This window comes from Aythya marila, assembly GCF_965140915.1.
Source record: "Aythya marila genome assembly, chromosome: 4".
NCBI classification, from domain to species: domain Eukaryota; kingdom Metazoa; phylum Chordata; class Aves; order Anseriformes; family Anatidae; genus Aythya; species Aythya marila.
Window position 1 is genome coordinate 69,337,280 of NC_139045.1, and position 27,218 is coordinate 69,364,497.

The 27,218-nt window shown below is 39.3% G+C and overlaps 2 protein-coding genes across 5 annotated transcripts; both read left to right on the top strand.

Annotated features, from left to right (window-relative positions):
* The first annotated feature begins 561 nt into the window (after positions 1 to 561).
* On the top strand, positions 562 to 11,465 carry TMEM129 (transmembrane protein 129, E3 ubiquitin ligase). Its single transcript, XM_082760376.1, has 4 exons — positions 562 to 1,433; positions 1,823 to 2,297; positions 4,755 to 4,914; positions 7,270 to 11,465. Exons 1-4 carry the CDS (start codon positions 1,229 to 1,231, stop codon positions 7,516 to 7,518), a joined length of 1,089 nt encoding a protein of 362 aa, XP_082616502.1. The 5' UTR covers positions 562 to 1,228; the 3' UTR covers positions 7,519 to 11,465.
* Positions 11,466 to 11,784: 319 nt separating this feature from the next.
* On the top strand, positions 11,785 to 25,818 carry LOC309877244 (uncharacterized protein). Of its 4 annotated transcripts, none has more exons than XM_082758474.1 (12): positions 11,785 to 11,875; positions 13,072 to 13,188; positions 14,937 to 15,041; positions 15,714 to 15,845; positions 18,194 to 18,343; positions 19,159 to 19,296; positions 19,894 to 20,010; positions 21,116 to 21,223; positions 21,577 to 21,690; positions 21,972 to 22,079; positions 22,821 to 23,007; positions 23,903 to 25,818. In XM_082758474.1, the coding sequence occupies exons 1-10, from the start codon at positions 11,811 to 11,813 to the stop codon at positions 22,069 to 22,071; spliced, it is 1,146 nt and encodes a 381-aa protein (XP_082614600.1). In that variant the 5' UTR covers positions 11,785 to 11,810; the 3' UTR covers positions 22,072 to 22,079; positions 22,821 to 23,007; positions 23,903 to 25,818. The 4 variants fall into 4 exon arrangements, with proteins under 4 accessions (XP_082614600.1, XP_082614601.1, XP_082614599.1 ...); XM_082758475.1 differs by having other exon boundaries at positions 22,838 to 23,007; XM_082758473.1 differs by lacking the exon at positions 21,972 to 22,079 and adding an exon at positions 22,122 to 22,196.
* The last annotated feature ends 1,400 nt before the right edge of the window (positions 25,819 to 27,218 follow it).

Genomic DNA, 27,218 nt, shown 5'->3' on the forward strand with positions numbered 1-27,218 from the left:
AACTGTCCCACATAGCTCTGATAGTATTTTGCCTCTCCTCCCCCTGGCACAATAACTTCCACAACAGCTCAGTTATTCTGTTTCAACATTCCTCTTAAAAAAAAAAAAAAAAAAAAAAAAAAAAAAAAAAAAACACCTTCACAAGCTTATTTTTATGAATCTTCATAGCCCAGCCGACAAATTAAAACAGTTCTTGCAGCTGAGTCATTAGCAACAATGAAATGATTGTTACAACAATTTTGTAACAACACTGTCTTTTAGGATGAAATAAGATGCTCCCAATCTAAGCTTAGTTGTATCGATGCAGCAATCTTATTCAAGAATCACTAAACAACCGCGAATTCCTGATCCCCAACAACATCAGTAACACAGCAACCATCTGCCAGTATAAGATTTCACATTGTGGGGGCTGCATTTCCTATTTACTTGGTTTACTTGGTAGCAGTTTAAAATGTTGCACAATGGTTTCTTTTCTGTGCTTCTCCAATTACACAATTTCCTCTTTCTTTGTAACAGACAAACGTTGCAGTTCATGGTTACTGCAGGGTGCAGGCAGGGGGGTTGTTGCATTCTGAGAGAAACAGCCATTCTTGTGGCTATTAGTTTTTGTTTTGTTTTGTTTCGCTTCTATTTCAGGAGTAGCCAGAAATCACAGGTAGGACTCTACTGTGTTTTGGAGTGTACAAATGTACCTTTAAATCTGTCTCCCATTAAGGTCTTAGCTGATCATCCTCTAAAGAAAATATTACGTAAAACACAACAGGAAGCCTGGAGAAAAAGTGCTTTTTTTTTTTTTTTTTTTTTTTTTTTTTTTTTTTCTGTGTTCTTTTTTTTCTGGAGCCTTAAGTAAAACATTAGCCTAATTCAGACGGATGTTATCTTCATACAGCACTCTTCTGGGTTTAAAACTCTAATTAATTTCCTCCGCCGGGCCTGCGCAGCGTACAATTAAAAGTTTATGAACTTCATCGAGCACAGCACCTCCGCATTCACGTGCCTGGCTGCCGGGGATGGAGACAGCAGGTGACGCCACAACGAGAGCCTTTGGGTGAGGAGCAACCCCAAACCCTCCTGGCCCTGCCCAGCCTCCCCACGGCCATCTATCTCCTGAGGCCGTGCCGTGCGGTGGCAGCAGGACTTTGGCGAGCCTGCAGGACTACATCTCCCAGAGAGCCTCGCAAAGCCGAGCTGAGCCGTGCTGAGCCGTGCTGTGCCCCGGCGGCTCAGCATGGAGAGCCCGGCGGTGACCTTCACGTTGGCTTACGTGGTGTTCGCCGTCTGCTTCGTCTTCCCCCCGGACGAGGTGCGCTCGGCGGGGCTGACGGTGCAGGGCCTGCTGGCCGCCTGGCTGGGCAGCGAGGACGCGGCCTTCGTGCAATACCACCTGCGGCGCAGCACCGGCACGCTGCTGGCTCACTCCCTGCTGCCCCTCGGTGAGACACCCGGCTTCGGTGGGGAGATAGGGGCCGGCACCCACCTCCCACCCTTGGGTGCGGGAAGGTGGGCAGCTCCCCGACAGCGGGCGGCGTGGTGGGAGCTCTCCGGCTTCTTTGGAATGCTGAGCTTTGAAACTACCTGGCTGCATCCATGCCATTACAAAAAAAAAGAGGTTTTTATTTAACCAGGAAGTTCAAATCGGCTTCCTTGAGTGATATATTTCTAGTAAAACTCAGTGACAGGTAAGGGTACGAAGTATCAAATTGCTTAGGATGACAGATACCGTCCTACAGCTGTCCCGGGAGTGAGCTCACTGGCTAGATTAACTGTAAGATCCAGGGGTGTGTCTTTACGTGTGTACTTAACTGCTTCCTCTTCCTTGCAGGTTATTACCTTGGTATGTGCTTTGCTGCACCTGAAAAACATCTTTATTTTTTCTACCTGGCTTCAAGTGGATGGAAAACTTTCCTGTTTTTCGCCGTTCTCTTCCCAGCGGTGGCTGGTGCCCTGGCATATTACTGGTCACGGAAGGGTTGGAATAACCACCCCTTAGCCCGGACGCTTGCTGTTCACGCTCTCCCACAGTCAGGATGGAGGGCAGTGGCTTCTTCCATCAATACAGAATTCAGGAGAATTGACAAATTTGCTACTGGAGCCCCAGGAGCGAGGGTGATCGTTACGGACACGTGGGTGATTAAGGTGACCACCTACTGTTTACATGTTGCCCAGCAGCAGGACATTCATTTGACAGTGACAGACTCCAGACAGCATGAGCTCACGCCAGACTCAAATATGCCTGTGCAGTTCCTCACCATCCGTGTTGCCAGTATTAATCCCTACGTGAAGGCGTTTGATATTCGGTAAAACAAAATATATTGCCATGTTATGTTATAGATATGGTATTTGATGATGCTGATGGAGTGTGTTTGTGGCAGATCTGAAGGCTCCTTGGATCTTGCCCCTTCCTTTTTGCTCCCTGCCTGGTGTTCAGAGATGCTGTGAGCACAGTTCTACCGTGCAGCGTGTTGAAGAAAGATTTTTTAGGAAGATTCATGTACCTACAGTAATAATGCACAACGGTTAAACAGAGGGACTGCCCCATTTGGTCCTCTCTTAGAAAAAGGGTTGTTCTGGATGCAGAAAAAAAAAAAAAAAAGTAACTAGAAAAACTTAGTTGAAAGGTGAAGAACAGGAAAGAAAGGGAGAATCTCTGAATCTTTGGTCTCACAAATTTTGGGAGTGAAGAAATAGTGATTTGTCTAAAACTGTCTGTTGTTCTCCCATGTCTTTTTTTCCCCATCCTGCTCAAGGCTTGTAACTTTGTTACTTGTCAAAAGAGAGCTCACTGAGCAAGCCAACTATCCTTAAAGCAAGGAAATAATTTTGGTCCATTTATGATTTATGTATTCTCATAGCAGTAAATCATCGTAAATATTCTGTGAACTGTTATGGATCATTTTCCCAGGGCCTGCGCTATTTTTTCAGCAGTCTTTCTGTGTAGCAGGGCAAAAGTACAAGATTCTGCAGAAACCTGTAACACTGATTAGAACGGTGCTAAAGTCTTTGATGTTCTTGTGTCATTAAAAGGAGTACACAAAGACATGTTTGTGCTCCTGCAACTATACATTTGAAAAGGTATTTGAGTGTCTGCTGTAAATTTGTAAGTCAGCAGCATTTATTTACGAGGTAACTAAAAATAGACGTTACCAGACATTTAGCTAAACGGAGGGGTCCTGGCAAGCGTGAGGGTGGCATGAGACATCCAGGTGAACAGCTCAAACTGAGAAGTTAGGGTGAGCATGACAGAATCCAAAAGAGGAGACTTCTATAGGCCTGTGAGAGTGGTGACCAAATAAATATTAAACAACTAAATTATCTTCTTCTGTAAGTGCTTCAGTGTCAGAGTGATAAAACTATATCCCCTGCTGAGAAAAGTGTGACTTCCTTGGCAATTTCTGTTAGGAAAAAAAATTACAAAACCACAAATTCTATGGCTAAATGGAACAGCACCGAGAAGACTGTTTAGAAGCTCTTGTAATAAGACATGTCAAAAAGAGCAAATCAGTTAGGCTGCAGCCATACAGTATTTAAGAAAATTGCCATAGGACAAAAATCCCTTTTTAAGGCTACAGAATCATTGTATATATGCAGAATCAGAAGTAGATACAGTGGGATGTTTCTGAAAGAAAAATGCTTTTGTATAGGCAGGCCATGTTTCTCTGCATGTTCAGCGTGAGTTCATTCTCTGGATACAAAGGTCTCTGTTATTTGTACAGACACTGTAGTCAGCAAGCTCCATTATCCTACAGCAGTTAAAACAATTGAGACCACCAGGAATTAAAATTAAGCTAGCCTTGTGCTGCAGGAACCGAGCTAGTGGCAGAATGACCTAGGAATTTCAGGGCAATGTTTCCAGGGCTCCTTCAATGAAAGCTGTTTAATGAGTGGAAACACTGAGATGGGGACTTCTGAATCTACAGTTCAGAGCTGCTAAATTTGAAAGGGTAACAATAATAATGTGTCACTACAGGATCTGTAAAGTCTTGTGGCACTTAAGGCCTGTGCAACTCGCTTAGGGAGACTTATTTTACTAGAGGTAACCTAGTGTGAAACACAGCCTGCTGCTGCCTTGAATCAGAGCATAAGTCACATTCAGCAGCCATTTGTAGCCTTTGTAAAATTTCAGTTTTAGTCTGTAATTGTATCACAGAGTCATAGAAACTTATACCGACTGTCATTCTTCTGATACTTACATGTACTGTATTGATATGTGATACATGCCTCCTCATATGATAATTGTAATTTCTGTCCTCACGAGTTCATGAACTCTAGGGAATTATATATATTATTATAATGAACTTGTACTATTGTGTAAGTAAATAGGCATTAAAAAGATGGACAGAAACTGTGCATGCAGTATTTTCTAGTTAAAGTATGATTTATCTATCAGTATTACTTTTATTCATGCTAATGACTTCAAAAGCCTTCCTTTTATGACGTTTTAGCTGATCTTTGGAATATCTTGCTGGCAATCTGATAAGGGTATGATGAAGAACTGGCTGGACATGAAGCCTGAACTTACTTATATATGCAGGTTGGGATCCAGGCAGGATGACATCGTGTTTCAAGTTGTATCAGAAACAAACAAACAGCAAAAGAAAATAAAATCATTGCTGTCATGTTTATTCTAACCAGTACGTACAACCTACACAGCTTTTCTGTGTATTCACTTCTCTGATGTTCATCTCTGCACCGTACTATCAAGGTATTTGAATGGATAACCAAGGTAACATTTTGTTCCATCTTTTTTTCTTCAGGCTGAACTCCACAGAGTATGGGGAGCTCCGAGAAAAGCTCCGTGCTCCCATCAGCAATGCAGCTAATGTTGTGATCCATCAAAGCCTTAGTGATTTATTTCTAGAAACCTTTACTTCTCTGGTGGAAATTAACCAGCCTTATTCTGTTCCAAGCACTCAGGTGAGACCTTCTATCCATGTGAGACTGTAATAATTATATTTTTCAATGTAGGTGAGCCTGTGATTACTGTAATTGGTAACTCTGTTTACTTAGGGCTCACCTTCTGTTTCAGTAAACATTTATTATGTAGATCTGGCTGCTGCTTCTGTTCCTTCTACTAAGAAACAAACTGTCTTGTGAACATTACATTTTTGAGACACAAGAAAAATAGCATAGTAGAAGGAAGTCCCCTATAATAATTTTCATAAAACTTTTACTTGAAAACATTTGGATATGGTGAGGTTGTATTTTCAGAAGGTTTACAGAGACCTAGAATAACAGCTGTTGTTACTGTGCTTTAGGCAGTTTGCTCTATTACAGCTTGCTTTTCTAGACAGCCAGGTTTTGCTGGATCTTCTTCTGTAATAAATTAAAGATGCTTAACTGGGGCTTGCTTTAATTGTAAATAATGCCGTGGAGTCCTTCCTTCAGTAGCCTTTGGGGAGACCTGGTTATTATTATACTTGTGCTGTAATCATAAGCGTGACTAAAGCATTGTTCAGTGTAACAGAGGCAACTAATCGAACTAGCTCTGGTGACCTTGCAGGGAGACTGTGGCAGATGTACCACCTAATGGAGTGAGTACTTGATATCCTGGGCAGTATCACGCAGCTTCTATTATCTTCACTGCATGGTTACATGCAATAGCTAAAATAAAGCTGGATCAGACATGTCTGCACATAATGAGGTTGTGCATTCTGATTGCAGTGCCAGCAAACAGTCTGAAGACATTAAAGAAAATATACTATTTATTTGTTAGAGTTGCTTTCAGAGCTTTAATTTGTGTCATATTTAAGTGTCAACTGAGCTACTCAATTTTGCTTTGACATTGCACAATAAAAAAAAAAAAAAAAAAAACAACAAAAAATATGATGCAGACATTAAAAATACGACGTGATTTTTCCCTACTCTGAAGCTCTGTGAATATATAGAAAAAGTTAGTTAACCTTTCTGCACTGGAGTTTTTCTTGCCTAAAAACTAAGATAAACTCTAATTTCTCAAACTAAAACCTTATATAGCCCCTGAAAGAAGCAGTCCTGCTTCCTACACTCTTCCTTTCCTAATGTTGATGCAACACTTTGTCTGTGGTGAACATGACTGGGAGAAATGACTGGGGTGAAAAGAGGCTAAGGAAGATGACTAGTTTTTGTCTGATCTGTTCGACAATCAAACCACCTATGTGGTTAAAGGAAGATGTGCTGTGGAAGTGGTAGCCAGAGACCACAAAGCAGAGCTGCTTTTTGTTATATCAGTGCTATCTTACACCAACAGTATGGTTTTACCCTGCTGTGAGGATAGTTTTGTAAATGCTAGTAAACACTTCAATGTTTTGTTTTGTTTTGTTTTCATTTATGCCATTATATTTTTAAAAAGGTAAGTAACAGATAGTTATTTCCATTTTTCTTTAATATAAATACACATTTAGGTGTTAAGATGCATTTCTCAGAATTTTATAAATCCCTGATAGCAGCATGAACAGGATTCACATCTCCTTGCCTGTTCAGCACTCTTTTGAACTTCATCAAGTTCTTGGAGAGCTTTAGCTGGAAGACACATGGGAAATGCTAATTGTTTATCAATTAATTAGTGGCAGGGGGTTGGAATTAGATGATCTTTAAGGTCCTTCCAACCCAAACCATTCTGTGATTCTAATTGCTAAAACACTTCAGAGCAAGATGATCTCTCTATATGCAACTGCTAGTTCACATGGCATAATTAACTGTGGGGAAATATAAATTATTCTAATATTTTCCGAGAAAAATTAAGTAAATTTCTGGTCCCTCAAGACCAGTACTTATTAATTTCAGGAGACCCCATATTTCCTGTTATTTATGTCTTTTATTTACAAACATGGAAGATAGGAACCACTTGATGTAACAAGTAGTGAGAACTGCTTGCTTTGATTATTTTCCTAACTGTATATTTCTGTGTTGTTTGAAAAAGAGCATGTCTGAATGATAAAGATGGCTGCTTGTTTACCTTAATGTGGCTGCTGTACTCTGGAAACAGATGGAGATCTTCAGAGACCTGAAAAAAAATCTGTTTTCAGTCATTTGTGCTTAATCAGTTTCACGCAGCAGTTCTGGATTTTCTGCCTATAGAGTAAATTTGTTCTCATTCATTAGTTTGTGTTCTCATGGAAGCTCTGGAGACTGGAAGCACATGCTATCTTCTGCTGAGGCAGGTCTGCCTTGAGGCTCTGCCCAGCTCGGGTTCCTGCTGTGCTTGTATGGAGATAATTTTCAAAAAGCCTTTTGAAGAGCAATAGCAAGCCATTGTGTGCGATTCATAGTTTTGACATTATTCTCCTTCAGGAGCTGGAGCCATGCATAGGGTGTATGCAGACTATTGCAAACATCAAGCTCATCAAGAACTGCCAGGAGCCAAATGAAGGGGAATGCCAGCAATGCTACTGTCGTCCTATGTGGTGCCTCACTTGCATGGGCAAATGGTTTGCTAGCCGACAGGATCAGCAGCACCCAGAGACCTGGCTGTCGAGCCGCGTGCCTTGTCCAACTTGCCGAGCCAAGTTCTGCATTTTAGATGTTTGCATAATAAGATGAATAATACTTGGATATGCTTTAACTTTTTAAATCTGAATGTATTTCATAGTGGTTTTGGCCAAAAGGCCTGTTAGCATTTTCTTATACTTCACATTCTACAGGAGTTCAAACTCAGAGCTTTCTTTTACAGCCTTTAAAATGGATGTTGATCTCTTTATGTTCCTTTCCATTTTTACCTGTGTCTTTGTTTTTTTTATTTATCAGATGTCAGTTTCTGGAACTACAATATTTTGTTTATGTCGTGGATGGAATAAGGTTATCCCATCCATGTGTGCGGTAGTATTCTCTTTTAAACATAAGTATTTCTGATTCTTTCACAAAGGGCTAACTGAAAAAAATGACTTTGGTTAGTCTTCATTGATACCTTTGTGTTTATTTAATCTGTTTTTCAAGTTATTATTCATCTTGGCTAGTGTTCACAAAGCAAGTATTCCGGTTGTGTTCCTTCTGCTGGTCCCCTCCACATGTAAAGGGGATGGGTTTCTGTAAACTCAGGAACTGAATTCCTGAAGATATGCAATTCCCACAGGGACTTTTTATTCCAGTTGTGTCTAGTTTATTTTTCGATGGACATATTTATTTCAAACAACAGAAGGATTCAGAACTGTACCCTGCTTACTTACACTACTAATGCTGTGCATCATTAAATCTGTTGGTTTCCAGGAGCTACATTGCTTAGGGTTTCAATGTTTTCTAGATGATGGATTATTTTCTAAGTTTGAAAGGAGCACAGCAAATATCCAAACTGTCAAATTACTCTGAAAGAGTGCTCAGCTTTTTCAAAGCCTTTAAGTTTTGAAAGGTAACCTTTTCCCTGAAAGAGATGCCAGGATCACAGAGGTGTAAATTGCCATGTTAGATGCCCCAAGAATGACCATCATTCATTTCACTAATCAGAATTTTTCAGGTGTGCACTTTCAAGACTGCTCATAAGCAGTATTCAGTGTTTTAACATTCAGAGGGCACTGATGCACACTCCCTGATACAGTCTGCATCAGGATAATTTGCAAATTTAAACCCAAGCATTTTCCATAAATTTAAGAGAGTCCTTCTCCTGGACCTAAATGTCGTGTTTACTGTTTTGTATGTCTATCAGACCCTTCAATGAATGATTGCTTGTCACACTGCTTGGTGAAAAGCTTCAAGGTGCTGGAGAATGTGTGTTTGAGTTCTCACACTGATCTGTGCACTGCAGTGGCTGAGATGCAGGTATTTGCTTATCCAGGTAGTCCATCTTAGAGGGGCAGTAACCTCTAGCAGACAGGTGGGACAAATGGTGAGAGAAAGGAGTTGTTTAAAGCTTTGGTCTAGGAGAATGAAAGCCTTAATGCTTCCCTTATATAGTGTGTGATCAGAAGGTTCTGTAAATCATAAGCACAGGTAACATGCCAGTGGCTAACTGAAAAAATCTTGATGTCCTTGAGAAGCAAGACTGTTCTGAGAAGGAATAGGTAGCAGGGTGTTAAAAATGGCACAAGTACTGGAAGTGCAACCACCAAAGATTTTGCTAGTATCAGCCTAGCCATAGGATGTATGCTGAATGCACCAAACTCCAATTAAATCAATGTGGTGAGGAAATGGTTATATATATGTGGCTTTAAGCCGTGTTTTGGAGAGCGATAAGGAACTGAAAACAGATTTGACAGCATCATTTGAGATCTGACATACTATATTGTATGGCTGGTGGAGGAGCTTTTTTTTTTCTTGTTTGTTTGTTTGTTTGTTTTTAAATTTGCACTTATAAGAGACCAAACGAGTATAAGGACACTGAGTATATATCTCAGTTGTTACGTATACAACTTTTACTACACAATTATCTGTACTGCCTATTAATAAGAGTGTTTTTTTCTGTTTTTCATTACATGTTGTTTCAGATCATAAAAAGTAAAAATTTAACACTGCACCTGGCAGTACAATTTTATTTTAAATGGCATGCGCCATCTGAATAGCATAAAATTGAGTTTCAGTTTTGTTGTAAAGTCTGAAAATTAGTAGAAAATCAAGAAGCTGATGAGTGAATTTTCCAGTACTTTTGTAGAAAAGTTATTTGGAATTTTGAAGTAGTCTCTCTGCAGGACTTTTTTTAACCTTTCAAAGAGTCCTACAAGGCCAGGTGGTATCACCTGACATGCACCTTCTTATTATACAGTAGACTTTATAAATAAGCATTTTGAACCATTTACTTAACAGTAAGTTTGCATAATATGGCACATATATAAGGGATATGGTCCTTGAAATAGCTGCAGAAGGGAAGGTAGGATTCTGGACTCTGTCACTGACAGCCAATTCCTACATCTCTTTTCCTGTTTGGAATAAAAATATTTATTGTAATGATGTATGAAGTTAAAATCATAAAGGCCTTGAGAACTTTAGACAATAAGCACATGTAGTTGCAGATATTTATATTAAAAAAAAAAGTCAATTGCCAGTAATATCTCATGTAGTAAAAGCTTTAGTCTCCCAATTGCTTGTGCAGTAGTGTTTTTCTTTAGATAACTCTATCTTCTTTGTATTGATTGAAAGCTTTCCTTTCAGTAGAACTTTGATTTTACCCATCTTATTTCTTTTGCCAGTATGACAATACAGCAAAGTAATAGTCATAAATGTATAATACTGTTGCATATTTTTTATGGTAGTGTTCTGTCCACAGAAGTGCCTCTAAGAAAACTTTGTAACAATTACAAAAATAAAATTATGATTTATGTTAATAATACTGCCTGTCTTAAATTCCTTAAAACAAGCATTTTTCCAAGTTTAAATTCTTGTAATAATCTGGCATGCCTCCAAAGTTGGTAAGCTTGTTAAAAGCTATGTTACAGAACTAACTTGTTAAAAATCTGTATGACATTTTCTTCTAAGAGACAGTAAAAGGAAAAACCATGACAGGTTTCTTAACACAGGTCATCTGATAATCTTATTTGTCTTGCATAATTCACTGAACATGAAATTTATATAGTATAAAAATAGGAATTTGTCTTCGTGATAGCTTCAGGTCCTCATTTTGCTTGCAGTAAAAAATAAATACATTGCCTCCCGCCCAACCATGATATGTTTCCTAAACAAAGGGGTAGGGATTAGAATTGTTCTTTTTACAATTTTCTAAGAGAAAAATGAACCGAGTAATGTTATGGGATAAAATATTTACTTTAAGAATAAAACCTTCGTCTATTATTAGTGACTTGGAGATACTTTTTCAGCTGCATGTTCTTCCCATCACTCACCTGTAGGTAGGTAATGTTAGTAAACTGCAGTACATTATGTAATGTCATTACATTATGACAAGCTATATGTGGCTGCATAGTGTCAGTGTAAGTACCACATAAGTATGTAGACATATATAGCCCAAATTTCCATATGCACTGCAGCTGAACAGGTGTTTCTGAGAACATGGGCAGTGTCTATATGTATTATTTATTTCCACAGTTGTGTTTTGTTTGGTTTTCTGTAATTGTAGCATTCCAGATAATACTGGCAAAATGTTTGTTAGTGACAAACATAATTTGGTAACCCACAAAAGGCATGTTGCCTAAGCAGGATATAGTTGGAATCCATGCTATAAATGAAGTTGTTTACCAGGAGGCTTGCCAAAACCTGCAACAAGAATACCTGATTATTATGTGATCACTTCCAATCGAGTATTTTTGTTGTGCTGAAGCGTTGTACACTGCAGCTATGTAGCATTCCAGTCAGCCTCAACTTACACAAGTAATTAATGAGTGACATTTCTTAAGAAATTTTGAGATATTTGAGGAGGTGAGATATGAACATTCAAGCTCTGACATGCACTACGAGACATTTTCTTCCAAAGATATACCACAAGGTTTGTTATTTGTGTTGCTTTTTGATCCAAACAGTTTATCTATTTTAAAACAGAGTTATTGGATAGCCTTTATGTTAAAGGCTTAATGAATACATGTAGTTCATTTTAAAACTTTGTGAAGAGATTAATAAAAATACAGCTGATTTTATGCAAGAAAGACTTCTGGTTTTCATTTTTAAGTTGTGTTTCACGGTTAAAACTGGGGGGTGGGTGGAAAGCAGACCAACTTATTGCTGTGGTTTCAGCTCAGAATATGACAGCAGAAGAAGGGCTAACATTCTCCTGAAGGAACACTTGACAACTCCTTCTTTTATACATCTCCCTCGTATAGTATGAATGAGGAGGGCTGCATAAAATAAGCTGAGAGAGAGAACCTCGCTCTGCGGCTCCCCTCAGGCAGCCGTGACCGCGCCTGCGCCGTTCGCCCGGCCGGCAGCCATGTTCGGCAGCGGCGGTGGGGCTCGCCTCAGCCATGTCGGGCGGGCGGCGGGGGCTGCCGCGCTGCGATGGCGGCGGGGGGCCCGGCGGGCTGCACAGGTGGGAGCCCCCCCGGAGGGCTGGGGGTGAGGGTCTGGCTCCTTCAGGGCGGTTTCTGGGGGGAGATAGGGTTGTGGGGTGGCCTCGGTTCGTGGTCGTGAGGAGAAAAGGTGCTGCTTTGCCTTGGTGGTGTGTTTTCGGGTCAGTGGTGAGGGGCGCGGGGGTTTGGTTGGGGTTTGTGTGCTGCTTGTTTCAGGTGTTTTAATTGGGTAATTGTCGCGGGTGATTAGGGAGGCGTTTTGTCTTTTAACTGTCTTTGCGAAAAGGAATGTGTCGAAAGTGAGTCGAAATGGAAATGTGTCACGGAACGTGCCGAAAGCGAGTCTGGGTGGAGGAACAAAAGCTAGGCCGTTAAGCCAGGTTTACAATAACAAAGCCCTCACTTTCACTTTTTGACTTAAAAAAGTGCAGTTACCTTACGGGGGCTGGGTCTGTGTGCCTGCAGTGTGGAGCCGGCAGCACGGGCTCCTTCCCTCAGGGAGGTGCTGGCAGAGCTGCTGGTTCTTACCCTAGAAGCCAGGGCTGCGGAGCAGTTTTATTTAGTAACCTATCATTTAAGATGTCAAAGCCGCCAGAACTGAGGAGGAAGGCAAGGAAAAATTAGGTAACTTAATCTTTCAGCTGTCCTTTCAGCCGGTTATAAGTGCCTCCGTGCTTGTGAGGACCCCAAGGCAGTGTCTGGTAAACTATTTCCTGTGTAAAAGTGTTTCCATGTCAACGGTTGGCCTAAGTCTCTTTAAACGTGCCGTTTTCCTGTGTTAAAAGTCATAATTCTGTACGTTTGGTTCTTCTGAGCATTAAATGATGAATAGACTAGTATATAAATGTAAACTAATGTATTGCAAACTGTGAATGTTGGCACATGTCAGCAGTTCTATAAACACTATTGAAGGTCTTCAGTTATGTTTTCCCCCTTTTTTATCCCAAATAGAGAAAGGGTACTTCTGCTTTTCTAAAAATGAGCAGACTATTTTAAAATTCAGGTGTCATAACTGCAGTAGTAAAAGACCCTTTTCTCAGTAATTGCATTATCGACCACACTCTCCAAGATAGCATTGCTGAATGAATAACTTGGCACAAATTGCATATCTCTGCCAAAGTAATCAACATTTTGTAACTATAATTGACAATACTCTGTTCCACATAGTCAGTGTTTAGTGACTCCCTGTGACGGAATGAAAATTCTTATTTTCTAGTTACATGCAAGATCCAGACTGCTGGCAACAAGAACAGAAATGTGGAAGCTGGAATGATTCGGATTCTTTGGGAATTGATCAGTATCAATGTAGCCATATAGACCAGTGGTTGGAGAGGTAAGCAGTGCATGTCAAGCTTGTTTAAATACTCTCTTGGCACACTTGTCTTAAGCAATTTGACAAAGCTTGGGATGTGATCAAATTCAATGTTTTCTTATAATGCCATAGCACACAGTTAGCAAACTATATCTGCAACAGTAGACCATTAAGTTTGGCTAATTGAAATACGTGCCATAACATCAGCAAGTAATGCTTATGAAAGAAAGAAATTGTATATACTGAAGCAGTAGCTTAAGCTCTTTATTATTGATGTTTTCAGTGTTAGTATAAAACTCCCGTGGAAGCTATATGCTGGGTTTTTTTTATGCTTTGCTTGTTTGTACATCTTTATGTGAGTGGGGCAAACAATGATGAAGTCTCTTCTCTTGACAGTGCATTCAGCTTTACTGCAATTTTTAGTAAACAACAATTTTCTTTGCAGTCTAGTGTTGATAATAATTTGATGAAATCAAATATTACAGGTGGGTAGTTCCATGAGTATTTTGGTTTGCTTCTTGGGTATTCTGGACTAAAGACCTCAGGCAGAAGAACTGATTGAAGTTGGTATTTTAATGTCTGACAGGAAGTATGAGAAGTGGTGAATGCTTGGATACCTGCAGAATATTGCATAGAACGTAAATTAGGAGAGGTTAAATGTTTTAGTGAAGATAAATGAAAACTTCTGAGTGCTTTGTACATCTGAGTACTGCATTATATGAAAGTGGCTCTTATAATTTCCAATGGTGTGTTTGATATTGTTTCAGTTAATAAACAACTCTTTTGAAGAGGTTAGGAAAAATAATCTTACCTTCAGGAGTGTTTCCTGTGTCTCTTAACGCTGTCGTTAAAAAAAACAATGGCACATTACGATTGTGAATCAAAACAGATGTGTTAGCAACATATTGTTTCTTTTTGGTTGAGTAGATAAATTCCTTTGTGCTGGATCTTCATGCCATGTAGTGTTAAAATTATTTTAACAGCATCGATGGTCACTTCAACTGTTGATGCAAAACAGTTCAGGGAGGTTAGACTGTAAACTAAATCTACTTTATTTTACTTTATGTTAAAAGTTGAGGCATTAGTGCTTAAAGAAGTGGACAGACTTCAGTCTGAAGGAAAACTTCTGACCCCACTAGGATATTGCTTCATTTTCCAGTTTTTATTTACTGTGTTGTTGTTTTTTTTTTAACTGTAACAGGTGTGTGTCACTTCACTCAGAAAATATCAATAATCCACTAGTTATTAAGCAGCTTCCTGGCTCCCTTCTTGCCATTATGTGGCAGAGCTTACATTCTTGAAATGGTGTGCCAGGAAAGTATGAAATACAAGTGTCTGTCAGGATATTAGTTCTGCTTGGGTGATAGACATTTTTCTAATCTACTCCATTTCTCCTGTCCTTTATGAAGTCCTTTGCCAGTGAAAGATTTTTGACCTTACATAATTTTGTTTATTATGCTCTTTGATGGAGCTGTAGAAAGAGCTGGCAGTAGCTAAGCTGGGAATGTTTTAAGAGATTAAGGTCTATGTTTTAATGTAAAACTTTGACTGTTTTCTTTTCCTGCAAAGTTAACCCAATTATACTACATTGCCACAGAAGATGACTTAAGTTGAAATGTTTTAATTTGTTTGACTTTGAACTAAAATGGAGTAGGAACACTCTCATGGTGTCACAGTTGGGGAGGAAGCTGCATTTGTCCACCACTGAAGGTTCTGTCACTTAAATATTTATGAGCAACAAATGTTCATACACAGTTCTGATTTTCCAGGACTATGACAGCAGACGATTCTCAGCCTCTTTATAATTGCCCTGACTGGGAAGGTGGAATTGAAGAAGGCAAAACAATGAGAACATCTGCTAGGAAAATGACAAAGTAAGTATTGAATAATTACTAAATTACTGTTGTGTGGTTTTAGCAATAACCATCTGATGATTTTCACCTATTTCACATGCATAAACAAAGACTTGAAATATGGACAGGCTTTTTCATATTAAGCCTGAAGGAAACCTGAAGTAGAGAGTAGCCTGGAGAACTCAAAAGCTGTTTGTGTGATCATTGCAAGTTCTCTTCCTTCTTAGGTTAGATTTCATATTACAATTGTCTGTCCAAGAAAATAGAGATAGTGAGGTGGGAAAACAAAAACCAATTTTCTAGGCTTAGAGAAATGGCCATGAGGTCACTCAAGCCTTTATATTATCCATCTTTGTTTTACTGAGCTGATTTTTAATGTATACTAGGAGGTTGTTACTCATGTATGCAGTAATCATGCACAACTTGATTTCCTTGTTGTAAGGCAGCTCTGGCACTAAGTAGCCTCAAGTATGTCTGCTTATTACAAACCTGAGCAATTGCATTAACCTAGAAAACCCCAGTCTGCTTGTTCTAGTGGCTGGTTTGGTTAGTCCAACTTTCAGCTCTGTGTAAACTAGCGAAGTAAGAGTTCTGTCCACTGTCTGTCATTGCAGTTGCAGACTGTATGTTTATATGACTTGAAAAGCACCTTAATAGCTCTACAACAGTCTCATTCTAACTTTTATTTTTAAGTTCTGTTTCAAATGATTCAGCTAATCCGTCTGAAAGGGAAACAGATGAAGTGGTTCTGAGGAGAAGACAAAAACAGATCAATTTTGGAAAGAACACACTTGCATATGACAGATACATTAAAGAAGTTCCAAAGTAAGTTGTACTGTGTTGCGCGTTTCCAAATACTTTTTTTTTTGTGACATGGGTAGGTCAGCACACAGCTTCAGTTCGCTTGAAGTAATAGGAATGATAAGTGAAGAAAACTTGAATCAATTATTTTCTTTATAGAGAAGTCATATTTTTTTTTTGTATAGGAGCAAATTTAGTTAGTGAAGTTTTAAAGCTAAATATTGCATTTGTGTATTGCTGTTGGTATAGTGGCGATCATGCTTGAAAAAAATATCTGTATTAATCAGATTTTTAATGAGACCTTTCTGGTGACTGTTGGTAGGCCATTATGAAGTTAATTGATACCAGGAAATGCTATCTTTGAGGAATGAATGAAGCCTTGCATTTAAGTATTGTTAAGAGCAACCAATCGTTAATGATTTGTCAGTACGTAACTGAAATCAGAACTTGGATTTCTTCTCATCTTTGTTATTCCACTTCAGGCTTTTTTATATGAATTGTGGAAGTTGAAGACTTCTTAGTTAGTCCCCTCTGCTTACTGCAGACCTATCAGGACTCAGAAACTAGTCTGTAGTAACATGTGGATGTGCATCTGTGTTCTTGGTTTTTAGTTTTGGAGGTAGTTACATAGAGTTTCTGGTTTTAATGTGACTTGATACTTAGAATTGTGTTCTCTGGATTCTGCCTTTAAGAGTCTGTGGTGAAAATTGCCAGCCAGCGCAGTGAGTGCAGCAAGCTTCCTGTTGAACAAAATATTAAAAACTTGATTAAATATCAACAACAGATGTCATAAATGACCACAGATATTCCACAATATAATGAACGCATCTTCAATAAAGTTCTTTCTTCAGAGTTGCAGACTGCCTTTTGAATTGTGATTTTGCTTGTCTCTGTGTCATCAGTGATAGGACTGCAGCCAGTCTTACAATGGTGCCTGGCTGCTGCGTAGCTGTGCTGTGATCAGTTAAATTGTAGGTGGAAAATAGGAAGAGGTGAGAACATTGAGGAGGGAAAAAAAATAATGGATAAACTATTTAAAAAGTTTTCTGGGTGGCATTTTAACAAGGCAGTTAATAATACTGTTCTTAAGCAGAGATCTATTTATTTTAAAATGATAACAAAACTGCAGTGGATGATTATATTGATCTGTGAAGGTGGTAGGGAGAACTACTTGAGGTAAAGGTGCTTTGTGTGATTTAAAGCATGATTTTTTGTTCCTGTGAACAGTATTTTGTACTGGAGCCAGGGTTTGAGTGAACTTAGTGGTGGTTAGGGTCTGAGTTGGTTGCACCATCTGAGAAATACTGCCTCTGGTCACTGGTTGATCCCAGGCAGCATTGTTACAGCATCTACACAGTGATGATTCAGGAAAGGCACACCATTTGTGTATTAGCTGGAGCATGTGGGTACACGGCTCTCCATGCTCCCAAAGGAAAAATGCTATTTAGAAGCAGAGCAATCCACCTTGTAATAATGCGTGGAAGAAGTCTTCAGTGAAGACAATTGTGAGTTGACCCCTGGCAGCCACGTACCCACACAGCTCTTTGCTCACTGCCCCTTTCCCAGTGGCTTGGAGGGGGAATAGGGAGAGCAAAATTGAGAAAGCTCATGGATTGAGATCAGGGAAAATTAATAGGTGATGGAAAGGAGGAGGAGGAAACTTGGTGTATGCAAAGGCAATCACTTACACAAGAATACTGATAGTCTGCTGGTCTCTGAGAAGCAGCCACTTTGGAAGATATGTCTTCTTCCTCTGCCCCAGTTCTTGTTGCTGAGCTTGATGTTATATAATATGGAATACTGCTTTGGGCAATTTGAGTCAGCTGTGACAGCTGTTTTCCCCTCTTCTTGCCTGCTCCCAGCTTACTGGCTGCAGGAGGGAGCTGGGCAGATTAGGGAAAAAGAGAGAAATTAGCAGGCAAAATATTAGTTTCTTATCACCACTGTTTAGCTGTAAATCCAAAACACAGTGAAGCAGGGGTACTTATGAAGAAAGCTAACTCCATCCCAGCTATGCCCAGTACAACAGTGAGTACAAAGAAACTGGACAAGATTCATGAAGTTTGAGATAGAAGTATCCAGAGGCTAGGATACTACTGAAGTGTGTTTCTTTGGTTTCCTGTTTGTCTGCAGCCAGTAGGCACCTGCTTTGGTGTCTTGCTGGACTGAATGAAGCTATGGTCTGAATCAGTATTTTGTTGTTGCTTGTGCAGTCTGTTGTCAACAATGCTTTAGAATTTACATATCTCAGTGTAAGTGTTTAGAAATAGGAGAACTATTAGACCACTGCTGCTTGCTTTATCTGATGGACAGGATTTTTTTTAAGAACAAAAATAATATCTTGAAGTACAAACATTACTGTGTATTTACAGGAATCAACGAATACCGGGAGTGCATCCTCGAACGCCCAACAAATTTAAGAAGTACAGCCGTAGATCCTGGGACCAGCAGATCAGGCTGTGGAAGATAGCACTGCACGCATGGGATCCTCCTGCTGAAGAGACCTGGGATCTGCAGCCAGTGTATGTATTGGAGAATCGGTCAGCAGCACACCTCTTGCTTCACAGGAAGACTCTGTGTTTCCTTCAGAGTGTTCCTAAGTAGGAACTGAAGAGGAAATGAGTTTCAGACTCAGGAATGGGGGCCTAATTGAAACCTTTGTTTTAATTTTTGAATTCTGTTAATCTTCAAGTCCATTTTTAGTCTAAATTCATCTCTGATGAATCTCCTTCCACTTGAAGGAAGAACGCATTTGGTCTCTCTGTGGTAGAACACAGTATTCCCCTGTGCATTCACACCAGTCAGCACAAGATAAAATTATCTTAGAAAGGGATAAGAATAAGTAGAAATCTGGTCATTACTGTTCCTTGACCTTGACAAGCTTTCCATCGTTCCTTCTTCTGTTGTCAGCAGAACCACTGTCCTGCGATAATGATACACGAGAGAATTCAAGAATTCTGTGAAGATTAGAGAGAATTCTGTGTTCTTTGCAGGAGAATGGCAGCTGTGTTCAAGATGGAATTTTTTTTATTTTTTTTCATACCTTTGAATTTCTGTAACAAGGCTAGCTTCATTCACTCGCACCACTTAACATTTTACAAGTTTTGGACCAGTAAAGTGGGAGTAGAAGAGTGAATGTACTTCTGTAAGCACTATCACTGAGGTGTGTAAATAGTTTTTAGCTGTGATCTGATTGACGTGCAGTGGAAGCTGCAGTTGTTTGCACCATTTGGGTGTTGTATGAGGTGAGCCATGAACCGCTGCAAGTATTGTGTCTTTTTGAAGCAGTAAGCTAGCTGGGTAGCATTTAAAATCCAGATTTTTGTTGTGTTTTTAGTAATACGGAACCTTCAGGCAGTTCTCAGGAATGGTTCTGCAGAGATCATGATGATTCTGTTTTCCCCATGTTTGATGAAAAACTGAAGAGAAATGAGTGTGGAAACCAACACAGCCAGACAGACTATGCACCAGAGGGGTATGAAATAAAACTTCTTTGATCAACTTACTGAGATAAATAAATACACGTTGCTGCTGTCAGGTTTTTTTTTGTATGAAATGTTTAGTGAGAGGGCGATTGATGCTGGGACTAAGCTTCACGTTTACACTGCTGAATGCAGGCCATCTATGGTACAGAGCATTGAATGGGGGAAAAACTACCAGAATTACAGAATTGCTTGATGAACAGCAGAAGAGAGCAGCATTCTTTCTGCTTCTGTGTTTTAACAGCACTGTGCTTGTCAGCAGAACAGCAGGGAGTGTAAAACCAAAGCACCTCATGCACTCATCTCTCTACTGAAGTACTTCAATCGGGGGTTATGCGTGCTGAAAATGTTCCACTTCCAAGCTCACTGGATTTTCTTGGGCAATTCTGACTGGGTTCAGTTTTCAGAATACAATGGAATGATTACCAAATCTGAGCCATTTTCTTCGGTATTCCTTTGTTATCACTGAAGGATCATACCACAAAGGGAAAAAAAATCTTGCGAACCATCACATGCTGTTACTTTGCAAAACTGATAAGCATTTAAACACGTGAATTTTTACATCTTATTTTTTCATCCTATTTTTGTAGTTCCTGCTCTCCTGATTGTTCTCCAGTATGGAAACGCAGAAAACGAAACAATCCTGACCCTTCTGTGGTTTCAAAGGGCAAAAGCCATTATATGCATATGTACCATGCACTGGAAAGGTATGAAATGATTCTCCATGTGGTGATCCATTCATATTACAAACAGACTTTTGGAATATAACTGGAATTTATTCTTCCATTTGCTAATAGCTCTAATTTTATGTAAACGTAGTGCAATTTAATGAAGACAGGAATTCATTCCAGAATAATTATGCTGTATGATTGGATATATTTACACTGTGTTCTGTTGCAAAGTTGAAGAAAACATCAGGACATACAGCATAAGTTATTTTGAGGCAGGTGGTTTTTTATGTATATGTTCAGACAACATTAATGTCTTGCTCTTGATTCCACATAGAATGTAGTTTCTGCTTCAGTGGTTGTAATTCTGAAATTACTGTGGCTCTGCAGTAGTTATTTTCTGTACGTGTTATGTGCACTGCATTCTACCTTCTGGCATGCAGAAGTTTGGCTATATAGAAGTTAATGAATGTTATAGTAGAGGAATGGAATGCACAAAAAAATGTGCATTCATAAGTCAGCAAATATTGAAGCTTGCTGCCTGGTAAACTACTGCCCTGTTAAATTTACTACAGATATTACAGGGAAATTGTATTTATGAAAAGTTCTTTCTTCATATCCCTTCTGTATTTTGATAAAGCTTTTCCTTGCTTATGAAAGGTAGTATGAGGAAAAAGTACTTACTGGCACAACAGAATTGTCCTAGTCCCAGGCTGGGTAACCAGAGTCAGGTTAATGTTCAAAAATATGTAACAGAAAGGTAGAGTTTTTCAGGCTAGTACCTTTTTTTGTTTTAAGTTGCTCAGGAATTACACTTCTGCTCTAGTGATTGATTTTGATCTTATTTCTTCCTTCCCTTTCCTAGTTCTGGTGTAAAAATCTTCCAGGAAAATAAGTTAATAAAGTAGAATGAGGTTTAACTCTATACAAAGTTGTGTCGGAACCACAAAAAAGGCAGCCATGATCCAATGTTTTAAGTTGGGGGGTGGGGAGAGGGAGGTGAGTAGTTCTTTTTTCACAAACATTAGTAAAAATGCTTATACGGTTGTGTTTTTTCTCAACTTAGCCCCCTTATCCTCTGAAGAGTTAGGAGGAACTATGATACAAAGCTCCATGATTTCAGACCTTTTCATTTTATTTTCAGTTTTACTGAATCAGGACATCAGAGGGCTTTTTCGAATTGTTCAGAGTGGGAGACCTTAGGTGATAATGATGAAGTAATGACAGTACAACATGGTATAGAAATAACAAGGTAAATACTATAATGATGATCTCTTTTAATTGTCTATGCTGTGAAGGTGTTCATGGCTTTTTTTTTTTAATCTCGCTTTTCCATCCCTGTATAATACTGCTTTTTTTCTCAGTATTTTTTTCTCTAGTCTAACTCCCCACCTACTGCTTTCTGCTGCTTCCACCATTAGGAAATGCTGTAAGATGCTGACAATCTTTCCCCTGTTGTCTTACGGAAAGCAATGGCAATTTGTAGAATTGGTCCCTGTTGTTGTTACTGGCCTGCTATAAGCCTAGGAGCTGAAAACTTTCTTCTCCTCAGAGGTGAAGCTGCTCTACAGCTTGTAACAATGACAGTTCTTTGTTTTTATGCAGTGACCTGATTCCAGCGAGTTGTTCTTCGGGATGGAACGCCCAGAAACAGAAAAACACAAGCATCTTTCTGCCTGACAGCAAAACTTTCAGAGATTCAGACTGCAGGCTGGAGAGGTATAAAATGCAGCTTATCAATTGTTTTTTTCCACATACTAAGTTAAGAACCAAGCTTGCATTATTACTATATTCCAATCCAAGCTTTCATGATTATTTTTTTATTATTGGTTTTAAGGATGTGTTGGTGGTAAAATTCTATCCTTACTGTTCTCTTGTGATAGTCAATTAGATTAAGCAGGAGGTTGTCGCTGTTCTTAGTAGAAAAAGGTTACTGTAATAAAGCAATTTTGAATTGAAAAAGGGGTACAGAAGGAAAATATGTGGATTTCTATTTGTAGGCTTAAGCTTTGTAGCAGTTTACTGGAAGGACATCAGCCAGAATACTCTGAAAAGGGATGGGGAAGCACTGGAGAGAGAATAATGACAAAAAGAATTTAAATACCAAGGTGAGTTCATGGTGACTATTTGTTTTATCTATTCTGTTTCAGTAGCCCATATGCAGCATTGAACAGAATCCAACTGTTCGTTTCAAACAGATCAGTTTCTCTTTTTATTCCTTTATGGTAAGTGTTAACCTCTCATCCTCCTGTATTTAGTGCAGTACCTTAAAAGTTCTAATACTTCAGAGTTAGTTGAAATATTTGTTTGGTTAGAAAACATGTCTTATCACCTAATTGCCATTTTTTTGAAAACTATTTTAATAGCAGATTTTCTGCCTTTAGTATTTTGTGATGAAATCAGCTCTGCATTTGCAGCAATAGGTTTCAATGAAAGTTCTCTTCTGAACTGTAGATTCTTTTGTTGCGTTAATACGATGGTTTGTATCTTGAGTCAGAGTTTTATGAATATAGTATTTTGTGTAATTTGATCTACACTTAATGAAGACTGAAGTATGGAGTAGGATACAGGTGTCTTTAACAGTCATTATCATGAAATATATTGCATAATAAAATCATTAAAATATTGCCTCATTAAAAATGTGCCGCATAACTAGTTTTACACTACTTAGATTTTGCATTCCCCTAGGAATATGAGGAAAAGGCAGGTAGAACAACTTTTTTTTTAGAGTGCTACTAACATCTTTTTGCTGTTGGCTCAAATGATTTTAAGTTAAATTCTTTGAGCTTGACTAAGACATAATGTGTTACTTTTTCTAAAGTGCTAATTCAGTATTTGTAAATATTTAGTCTGTCTTTGTATATAGAACTATCAAAGAAGGACTTTCCTCCTGTGACAGAATGACTTGAATATGATACAGCACGAGATCAGTGGATCGAGACTTGGAAGACTGGTAAAGCCTCATAAATTCTGCACTGAAAGAAGAAGGGATTTACAGTCAGCATATGTACAATCAGCACGAGGTGAAATGAGCAGGTGAAAAAAGCGTGCATTTATAATCAGAGTTGGGAGCCTTTCTGGTCTTCTGGGTAGTCACTTGATATTTATCTGCTTTGTAGTTGTCTTTGTTTTAAACAAGGCTATAATGATTGTTTATGCTCACTGGGTTTGTAATCACTCATTCTAATTGAAAAGCTGTCTTTGTGACACATAAAATACAGAAAGTGAATTAAATAGCTTCTCTCTGAGACAACACCTAGGTTGCCTGGGATACAGAGATCAATATTCAGAGATAGACAATACCTTTTACAATAGTTTTCAGGAGTGATGAGCTCTAGCTCTCAAATGGCAGGAGCTCTCTGACATATCTGTGGAAAGCGAATATTGCTTTAAAACTAGCTTGTGAGTTATGAGAGAACCCCACTCCGCTCCATTTTTGAAAATTTCTACTTGGAGTTTTGGTCTCAGGAAAAAAAACGGAGCTGTTCTGAGCCCCATTACATGTCTATAATTTTGAATGTATCTGGTTGCTTTTTAAAGAGGAAAAAAAAATAGTAGGACACATGTCAGGAATGTGTTGATTAGATTTGAGATAAATGTATTTTTTGAAGTAGTAAATACTTAAGTGAAGATGATGTAAGGGGTTGGGAATATAGGCTCAGCTGCTTCATTTTCTTATTGGCAAATAGTTTAGTTATATCAGGTATGTATTCTTTTTACAGTAAGTTACATTCTCAAAGTGTTCACGCAGTCTGTAACACTTCCTTTAGTATGGAAAGTATGGCTGTGTCTTTTACACTGTGCTTTAAGTTCACCCTGTACAATGCTCTGATCCTTTTGTACTGTAATACCACAGCTTAGGAGAGTAATGTTTTGCTGTTAATGAATAGATAATAATGTATTTATAAAATGTTATCTGCCTTTTGTTTAGGTTTCTCCAGATCTTTAAGGATAGATTGTCTTCTGCGAGTTCTGCCTCAAGTGTAAAACCTCAAATTTCATTAAGCTTTTGCTAAGATGATGATGGATGTTCCTTAAAGTTTGTGAGACTGTTTCTTCTTGACCTGCACTGACAGATGACTTGCACCATACTGTAAAGTCTACTTCAGTTGATGGCTCTTCCTGTTGCTATTTGGAGACCATGCTGCATAAAGCGAACTGATGTTTTGCTGCTGAATTGGTCCAATATTGATTCAGAGTGAAGAATACTTCCTGTTAAACCAAGGACTTAAAACCCTGTTTGTTCTACTGGACCGATTGTACATGCAACCTGGAGAACTGCTTCAAAAGAATGTAGATAATTCCAGCCTTTCTTCAGTTGCTAAAGACAGACTGCTTTTAACTTTTGGTGATTACCTTTTCAGCTTGTTTTCCGTTCTCTGAGATAAAACGCATTAAGCTAGCATCTGCCTAAGTGAGAGGAGAGAAGGGGAAAGGTAGATTATTATAATCAACTGTGTCTCTATGAGGGGATGAGTGACTGTCTGAACAGCAACACGGTCTGAATACCTGGATTGCACTTTCATGTGTGTTGCAGCATGTCCTGAAAAAACAATCTACTGCTGAAAGTAGATGAGGGCAGTGATATTGTTACAGGAAATGGATGACAGCCAGCAGTATTTGCAGGTTTGGGGCTGCTCTTGGGCATGGAGTGTCCTGGCTGAAATCCACAATGGTCTTGACTCTCCCTTGCTCTACCTTTGTATCACTGTGCTGAAAACCTCAAAAGTGAGGGCTGTGGCTCCAGTGGAGTTCAGAGCAGAACTATTTAAATTGGAAGAATTTTTTACAGACCTTGTGACTTATGTAGCATGTATGAGGTACAAGTGTCTGTTAGAGCTGGTAATTCTCTTTGCAGTAGTTCAGCTTTGCTGTTGCAGCCCTTTGTAAGGCCTCTGCAGAAACTGTGGCCTAGGGATGGTGCCTAGTAGCCTTGTTGTGGGGCTTGCAATATACCCAAGGGCTAGAAGCCAGATACGCTGCTGAAGCAGAAGTAAGCTGCTTCCTCAGGAACTACTTCCAGTCCCTTCCAAAACCATATTTCCAATTTTTCCAATTGTTGCTGAAGTCTTTTCGAGGTGAGTTTTTGCAGGATTTCTGTGCTTGTTTGGGATTTTCAGGCACAATTCTGATGTGTCCAGTGCACCAGGAAAACCTGACTGCAAACAGCATTATTGCAGTGGGCTGAACATTAGATTGCCTTCACCAAGGCCTGTCACATGCACAGAAATTCACTGCTGTGGTTATTTATCATGAGTTTGGCAGTTCCTAACAAAGAACAAACTTTGATTAGGTAGGGGAATGTGTGCTGCTGCTTCAACAGAAGTGTGTTAGGTCACAGCTACTGCTCAGTGGTAAGAATGTCCTGGCTGTGTGCTCTGTTCCCAGACACAGGAAGAGGCTGGGGCCTCTGCTATTTAAAACGTTAGTTAACCTCTCACTGTTGTGGGGTGGAGGGAAACTGCCTATGGGTTGGTGACTTTTGTCCTGTGCAGTTCCTGTGGCTGTTGGGACTCATCTATCTGTGCTTAGGCATGGGGTTTGGTAGTATCCCAGCACAACGTGGCTCAGTCACGTACTGCTGAGCATGGGGTGTGTATATGGGGTACAAATCTGTACAGTACCTTTTAAAGTAATATATAGACCATTGTTGTTCCAGTGTGCATGCTTCCATGTGCTTTATGATTGTACATATGAGAATGTTATGTTTTTGGCATATTGTCTTTATGCAGAAGAATTAAAGACTTTAAAAATCCCTGTTAGTCATTTTTCCATGTTGAATTTGTCGGTGCTTCATTATAAAAGGCATATGTGGGTTTGGTAGTCTTCTTGTTTGCTTTAGGGTGTTTTTTTTGGATGGGGGTCTAGTTCTTGCTGAAAGGGGAGGGATTGAGTCCAACTCCTCAGTTTGTATTTTGACATCTTGTCATGGGCTTGCATTTAATGCATTGTAGCTTGGTGGTAGGGGGAAGCTGAGGTTCCAGAACCCATTCTGCCAGGAGAAAGGTGTCCTTGTGGGGCAGGTGGAGTTGTCACTTGGGGGTAATGGGCTATCACAAAATGTTTAAGCTCAGCTGTCAGAGCCCTGAAGCTTTTGTCTGTGATAGATAAGGTCTGCAGCTGACTTACAGACACAAATCCATAGGACTTGTAATGAGTCAGTTCTTAATGTGTGTTTCTTGGTTGAAGGTACTTAAATTAGGAATAGAACAACCAATCTGCCTGTGGCAGTAACATTTTGGACAGGCTTGTTCCCTAATCCAGGTTCCACATGGTTGGACGAGCTATGATAGCATAATGAAAGGAATGATACTGAACAGATAAGGTTTGAGGTCTACTAAAGTCATCTCCTGCAGTGCTGCCACTGGATATAGAACCATATCAACACCTTTTAATTAGCAACACCATCAGTCTAAATAGAGCAGTTAAAACTTGAATGCAATCCATCCATTTGCTTGTTTATCTATCTGAAACTATTTGATGTAAGGATTTATAACTCAGGTAAGCAAAGCTGAAATTTAGTATTCCATGCTCAGTTTCCAGTTGATAGTTTTCCATTACTTTTACCTCTTAATTAAATGCAGTTTGCGTAATTCTGTGCTCAGTTTGTAATTATGCCAAAATAAATTCCAAACTTCGCTAGTCAGGTTTAAATTTCTTTCAAGAAGTGACACGTATCTTCCACTGGGAGAATAACCTTACAGATGATACATTATCTGTGCTTGTAGAAACAGTCCTTCACTAGCAGTTCTGAAATGCCACTGTGTCTTTTTTTAAAAACAAGAACAAAAAAAACTGTTCCTTTGAGGTCACAATGATGAAGATATCTCCTTGTTCCCTTAAGATTCCCACTGGAGTGTGAGAGTGCTTTTCTGAAGGATTTTCTTTGCTGGAAAGGATGGAAAAGTTGCAAGACAACTGTAACCCCTCATCTGTGTTCCAGCAGATAGTTTTGCTCGGTAAACTGAATGCAGTGCTATGCTAACAGCACTGTGCATCTTCTAGGCTGGGACCATTCTCTATCGGGCAGCTTGGATGAGTTCAGGTAAACAAGTCAACTGATCTCAGAGTAAGGCTGGAAGAAATGGGTTGGTTTGTATCCGCTTTGAACCTCCGCTGAGCTGCAAGAGTGTCCTTGGTTCAGAAACACAATTCTGTTATCTGTAGTATGGTGTGGGAAAGGAGCAGTGCTACTGCAGCAGAAACATTCCTGTGCAAGCATGTATTTATTATACAAATACAGAACA

Coding starts and splice junctions, on each gene's coding strand:
- LOC309877244 (XM_082758473.1), top strand. CDS start 11,811: ATGTCGGGCGGGCGGCGGGGGCTGCCGCGCTGCGATGGCGGCGGGGGG. Junction 15,042..15,713: donor TCTGCTAGGAAAATGACAAA/GTAAGTATTGAA, acceptor TTTATTTTTAAG/TTCTGTTTCAAATGATTCAG. Junction 15,846..18,193: donor TACATTAAAGAAGTTCCAAA/GTAAGTTGTACT, acceptor GTGTATTTACAG/GAATCAACGAATACCGGGAG.
- TMEM129 (XM_082760376.1), top strand. CDS start 1,229: ATGGAGAGCCCGGCGGTGACCTTCACGTTGGCTTACGTGGTGTTCGCC. Junction 2,298..4,754: donor GTGAAGGCGTTTGATATTCG/GTAAAACAAAAT, acceptor TTTTTTCTTCAG/GCTGAACTCCACAGAGTATG. Junction 4,915..7,269: donor ATTCTGTTCCAAGCACTCAG/GTGAGACCTTCT, acceptor ATTCTCCTTCAG/GAGCTGGAGCCATGCATAGG.